Below are 6,675 nucleotides of genomic sequence, written 5' to 3' on the forward strand. Positions count from 1 at the left end.
AAGAGTAAATCTTCCTTATTGAGAAATTTTTCTCGACCTGAAACCGCCTTTTGATATTTTCAGATTGGGTTCGTCGCTTGACCTACCGTTGAATTTCATAGCATTAAACTCTAAATTTATTAAAATAGAGCAACGTTTGAAACATTTTAAACATATAGTTAAAGTCGATTGGTAATTGACACTTGACTATCATAAAATAATACTTACAGGAGTGTGTTTATATTAATATATTTTAATAAACAAATCAAGAACTCTACAATATTAACGTGTAACGTAAAGTATATTTATTGAAAACATACTTCTGCCTTTGAGAAGATGATATGCGTAAGAAATAAGAATAAGTCTTCCTTGTTGTAAACTTTTCCCGGTAGGACACCCCGTTTCGATGCGACTATATACGCTTTGTAGGGTGAGTTTGTCGTTTGAAAAAGCGTTGAATTTCAACGCATTAAATTCTAACATTACTAAAATTGCGTAACATTTGAAATATTTTAAACAGTTAATTGAGACCAATCGATAACCGCTTTATTAACATTAAACAATATTTACAAAGTGCGTTTATATTATTATCTTTTAATAAACAAATTTTACAACATTACAAGTTTAACGTAAAATATATTTATCAAAAATATGTTTCTGTTTTTATTAGGAGGACGTACGTATGAAATAAGAATAAGTATTTCTTATTGTAAACTTCTCGCAGACCCGAAACCACTTTTTTATACGATTGCGTACGTTTCCAAGTCGGGTTCGTCGCTTGACCTACCGTTGAATTTCATCGCAATAAGTTTGAAAATTACTAAAATACCGCAACGTTTGGAACATTTCAAACGATTAGTTGAGGTCAATCGATAACTGCCACTTTACTGACAAGACAATATTTACAGTAGAATTTTATAACCAAATCAAACACAGCTTACAGCTTATACAGCTACATTTGAATTCAACATATTATCCAGACAAAAATGTCGTTCTATTTAGGTATTAATGTACCTAACTATAAAATTTAAAGGTGAATATTTCAAAATTAAATTTTAATAAAGCACACTGTAACAGATTCATTTGTTCTTTATTTAAAGTAGAGGTGTAACGATAAATTTATCTGAAGCTTTCTACTAGCGATGACCTCTTACAGGCTAACTTCGAACTCTCAATTCATAAAGCGATATATTTAATTAATTCCATGAAAGTCATTTGTTGTATACTGCAGTATATTGTGTTGTATGACATTAGATTTGCATAGATGGAGCTATTAATAAATTGATTAAAACGGATTTTAACAATAAATGATATTCGGATTCTTATATGTAATTGTTATAGCTTTAGCATGTCCTTTCCTTTTATTTTTAAAATGTTGTACGAAGATATTTAGCAATAACGTAGGATGCTCAATAGTTGAGGTATAAAATGCATTGATTTTCTCTTTACGTGGATTCCAAAAGATAAGAACTTTTGACCTTCGAAGTTGTTAGAAACGTTCTCTCTTACTTTCTTTATAACTTCTTAAGAACATAATTTAACACATTTTACATAATAGGCTGCTTCACAAATTTACGAAATACTAATAAAAGTGATTAAAGAACGGGAACCGTGTAACTGATTTTCCAACAGCTAGCAAGCTCCAAGAGATGAAGTGGCTTTTTAATCCTTTGAAAGATTGTATTTCGAGGAAAATGTGANGATACAACAATTTTAGGATAAAAAGAAACGTCTAATAAGAGTCCTAGCGGAATATTATTTATGCATAAATATTTTAAGTCAGTAGTTTCCAGTTTTTCTCTACCATTGGCGCCCTTTTTATAAAACGATCGGTGATTAATCGATTATTAAAAATGAATATAATCGATCATTAACTTTTTATATTAGCTTGACTCATCCATCAGCTGAAGATGTCAATGAAATATTCGATTTGAAAAACAACATATATTTATCGGTGTACATAATATAATACATGCATTAATGGTCACAAAAAGCTCTTTAAATTTCATTAATAATAAAATATCTATTATTAAAATAAATAATGTGGTGAAGAGATACAATGCTTTGTCAAGTGACATACAAAATTGGCGATGATATTAGAAAATTAATTGAACGTCGTAGATTACTAAATAAACCGTTTTATAATGCGCATTATAACATTTAATAAATAAGACCTATCCTTAAGTAACACAGAAAATACAGCTGGCAAAGTCTTATCGATGTTTAAGCTTTTGGGTTTGGAATTTTGGGATTTTTGCTAAAGTAGTAGGGTTGGAAACCTTTGAACACTTGGAATCGTTTTCCAGAAGCTGCTGCCGCTTGACCCGGTGTAGGGACACCGCTCTGATGTACCTTCCCTTGCGTTTTGTGGTATTTCAAAGCGGCTAGAAGAGCCGGGTGCAAATTATTTCCGTCAGGAATAAAACCGTTTTCGTCGGCCGTGTAATCTACGATATACTTTTCACCGTCGTCACCGAAATATTTAAAATACCCCTTGACTCGAAGTTGTTCGCCGTATTCTTCCTGGAAGATTTTCGCGCACTCTTCGGCAACTATGTCATCAGGATCAGGGACCGCGTATCTTACGGAATTAAAAAAAAAATTAAATTGTTTACAGCGTTCGTAAATTGCTTTGGAACCGATGTAATGTCGTACATAAAAAAGGAAAAGGCAAATAAATCCATTATTTAGTGATGATTCATTGAAATGAAGGTTATGATTCGCTCTTTTTGATAAAGATTTGAAATTTGATGATTTTCAACGTAAAAACAGTTGCAAAAGTTCGCATGCGATTTCCTTAATTATAAATCCATTAGTTCGACAAAAAATGTTTCGCTATTCTTTAGCCGTTTGAAGTTGGTAAACTTACTTGTAATGATAAAGTCCTGCATCCTTGTAGTCCTTGCACCATTGCTTCAATTTACCTTCATCGTAAGGCCTAGGCGTTGGTTTTGCATATTCGACATATTGGCCTGCGAGAAACAAATATTTCCTAATTTTTATTCGTAATTTTCGCAATGCTTGTGAATAGCTTCATCAGAGAGTGATTTGTTGTTATTAATATGTATTGACATTGAAGTCTAATCACTTTTAAAAATTTTGCAATACTGCTGTATTAAATAATTTTGTGTAAGAATTTGTAATTTTTACAAAAATATTAATATACGTTTGTCTTAATTTAAATAAATATATCATTTTTTCTGAGCATTTTGGGAAAAGTAACGTTTAAATTTACAGATGCAGTAGAAAGCGTAAAGTGTTTAACAGTAAATATTATGCTATTTTTGAAAGCGTGTTAGTGAATGTTATTGTGAGTTTAAAATGTGTTAAATAAGGAAACAGTTACTCATATTGCACAATTTTATTTTATTTTAAGTTCTTACTAGGCCCATGTTAGAATACAGTTAGTTAGATGTTGTTAACAATACTTATTTACAAATCCCACTATACTATAAGGTGCATCGTTCTTATCGTAAATTCAGTCGTGCAATGTTAATTATGTATTTATATTACGTATGCATATAAGTGAGTGGTTAAAAGGTGATAACTGATTAGTTTCTTTTGCGGAATTGGGTGTTTGGATTTTGTGTTCTCCTACCGCTGCCGTCATAGACGTAATGTCCGCTGTGATCGTGGGCATATCGACCGGTACCATCGTGGGCATAGCGTCCGGTACCATCGTGATTGTACTGACCGGAATTGTCATGGTGATATCGACCATCACCAGACTCATGGTAGTATCGTCCGTCATTATTAGGGTCCACGTAATATTTGCCCTCGTTTACGTCTTGATAGTGCACCCTGCCGGAAACCGCCACCATAAGTGCGGTCAGACAGAGAAATATCAACAGCTAAAAGAGAAACGCCGTTTTATACTTTTCGTCTCCTTGTAAAACATATTACATCAAGCAATAGACGAAAATCGAATAAAAAATTGTTTTTTTCTGTCTTACTACTTCAAAGTTTTTGGTCAGTTTTAATATTTTTAGTGACCCAACATGCCTTCATTAATACATTATGGAAAAACTACTAAACCGTTTATGGTTTTCGATAAAAGTTGGGTATGAGTATCAATTTGAGAACTATTCCCTTTCAATTGAAAAAGGAGCTTCACAAATCGACCGCGGAATTTCATATTGATCGGCATTTATAAAAAAAAATTAAACGCATCCACGACTTTTGGAATTAATTAAGAAGGTGAACATTAATATTAGCATTTACATATGTATGGTTGTGCTGATATTGTAAAATTGAGATTTGTACACCAGTCCGACCCTGACTTTTACGCGTTATTACTAATTCCATAAACGGAGTTTTGATCTATAAATTTTTATATTTGGTCAGTCAGTTTCTTAACAACAAATTTCAAAGTAGAATAAAAAGCTCATTAATTTCGATTATGTAGAACATCAATCTATTTATCACATCGTAGTAAGTAAATAAGGTAAAAGTTTGCAACAGCTTTGATTTTCAAAAAACATTTTCATATTCATAACACACTATCCTCTATCCGCGACTTTATAACAAACACAACTGTTATAATTAATAAACGACTTAAAAAAAGTAGCCTGGATCACTCCTGGCTATCTCCTCTTCACGTCCGATCGCAATCGGTCCAGCCGTTTCTAACAGTAGCCCGTATGGGCAGACAAACAGACAGACAGACAGACAGACAAACATTTTATTAAAGGTCGTTTGCGTCTTAATAGCATACAAATAGCCATATCAGTTCAATTTTATTTATATTAAATTAATTTTTGTCATGCATTATACATGACATTAGTATACTGAAAGCTCTCATAATTATTTAATAATAACCTTTAGAAATTTTAATTTAACCACAACAATTCTCACTCGAGGCTCAAATGGCTTAATAGAAATATAAAAAAAATTTTTTAATATTTGCGACTTATGTTTCACGTTTTAATTTTCCGAAAGCTCTCCAATGTTCTGATGGAAAATTGACTGTAACGTCGTACTTGCTACAATTTAAATGAGATTTTTCTTTAATCGAGAACTTTAAATGTTTTTAAAACTTTGAATAATATTTATAATGTGACTTACCGCGCGATTCATCTTGATGTAGGTGTTTTGATATTGGAACCAGAGTGTTGTGATTCGCTGAGTTTGAACAACTGTGTCTTCTTCACGGTCGGTCTTTATTTATATCGATAGCGAGACACAGGGTGTTGTATATACCAAACAAATGTCATATTTTGCCAGTTCTTTTTTTTCTGCGTAAGTAAACCAGTTCACCTTTTTCATCACAAAACAATATCGCATTTTTTCGCTAGTCAACACATACGTCACGGCATATTTGTAAACAATTACGGATTTTCGTTTTTATGGTAACTTACAAAAATTTTATTTAGCGTTCGTCATAAACAGCTTACGTAAATTTATACATGTAATTTATTACAATTAATTGACGCTTAATGTGTGATAGTGTACATCACGTATTTTTGGATGAGATCTGTTAAAAAAGAGCGCCTTTTGTTGATCCTGATATTTTAAATTTTTAAACATACTTTGAAACAAAATAAGGACAAACATGCAACAACACTTTTGTCAAAAAGGATTCTTCTTCAACTGATAAAAATAAACCTGCCAGTGCGTGTAATTATAAGGAAAAGAAGCACTTAACATACACACCCAACAAATGAAGAGATATATTAATATGTTCTTGTTTTAAAAATATAAAATTCAAAACAATTTTATAATAACATGGAAATTTTTATCATATTGTAACATATCAAACTAAATCTCAACTCAACTAAAAAGAAGAAAACTTGAAGGTATACCTTATAAATTAGCGTTATCCTTTTCGGATAAAAGTGAATTATTACAATCCTTATTATTTTTCGAGAAGCAGCTTTATCCCGAAACATTTTTAATTGTTAACAGAAAGAAATGTTCAATTAATTTCTGAAATGTCACTGAAACTTTACATGTAATAATTAAAGGCTTAAGTAGTGTGGTACGATTTGCTTCAGAATAGTACCTAAAAGCCCTTTCATTCGGGTAAAGCAAATTATTATATAAGAAACAACCAATTTGAATATGTTTTAATATCTTCAAAGAAGGTTTTTTTGCTCGTTGTTATATAAATCCATAAATTGTGTACTTTAAGCAGTTGAGCCGACTTGACCAATGCAGGGCGCGAATATTGTACTTTCAATTATAGAAAAAGAACTTAAGTGTTACTGTTTTAATTAAAAAGCATAAGATTCATGTAGGTAGGTATTTGTATAAAAAGGCTACTTAGGAATTTAAGAAATTCCGATTAAAAATAGTCCTCTCATAAAGATAATTTATAGTTTTTCTGTCTAACAATAATAATAGCGTTTGCTTTTAACATTTCTAAAAATTACGTCAACAGAATTCCATCCCTAGGTAGGTGACCGTCCTTGAAAGTCGCAAAAACGACATTCAAAATATCAGTTTCTTGTGGACGCACTGACGGATGTAGATGGAAGGAACAGTTTGTCGTTTAAATTCCTTCTGGTGAATGAATATCAATTACCTATTTATTTTCTACAGTAAAAATTAATGTGACGTAAAGATTTTCGCGAATTTCATGAATGCCCCAATAACAAATTATATTGTGCGAAAACATATTTTGTAAAACAAAGTGAAGTACAGCAAAGTAAAAATGTTTTTTATCGCTTGCTCCAACTAAAATAAAACGGTAGGTAT

At 31.5% G+C, this 6,675-nt stretch overlaps 1 protein-coding gene across 1 annotated transcript; it reads right to left on the reverse strand.

Moving 5' to 3' along the window:
- Positions 1-1,908: 1,908 nt before the first annotated feature.
- On the reverse strand, positions 1,909-5,152 carry LOC108743711 (larval cuticle protein LCP-30-like). The gene is made up of 4 exons (XM_018479298.2): positions 5,044-5,152; positions 3,578-3,830; positions 2,849-2,951; positions 1,909-2,560 (listed from the first exon to the last, which is right to left on the reverse strand). The coding sequence occupies exons 1-4, from the start codon at positions 5,053-5,055 to the stop codon at positions 2,203-2,205; spliced, it is 726 nt and encodes a 241-aa protein (XP_018334800.1). The 5' UTR covers positions 5,056-5,152; the 3' UTR covers positions 1,909-2,202.
- Positions 5,153-6,675: the final 1,523 nt, after the last annotated feature.

Source organism: Agrilus planipennis, unplaced genomic scaffold, assembly GCF_000699045.2.
Source record: "Agrilus planipennis isolate EAB-ADULT unplaced genomic scaffold, Apla_2.0 scaffold1263, whole genome shotgun sequence".
NCBI lineage: Eukaryota > Metazoa > Arthropoda > Insecta > Coleoptera > Buprestidae > Agrilus > Agrilus planipennis.

Bases quoted from the DNA above. Each gene is read 5' to 3' on its own strand.
- LOC108743711 (XM_018479298.2), bottom strand. The intron at 2,952-3,577 runs GTAGGAGAACAC...TGTTTCTCGCAG, and splicing joins TTACGTCTATGACGGCAGCG to GCCAATATGTCGAATATGCA. The intron at 2,561-2,848 runs GTAAGTTTACCA...TAATTCCGTAAG, and splicing joins GCAGGACTTTATCATTACAA to ATACGCGGTCCCTGATCCTG.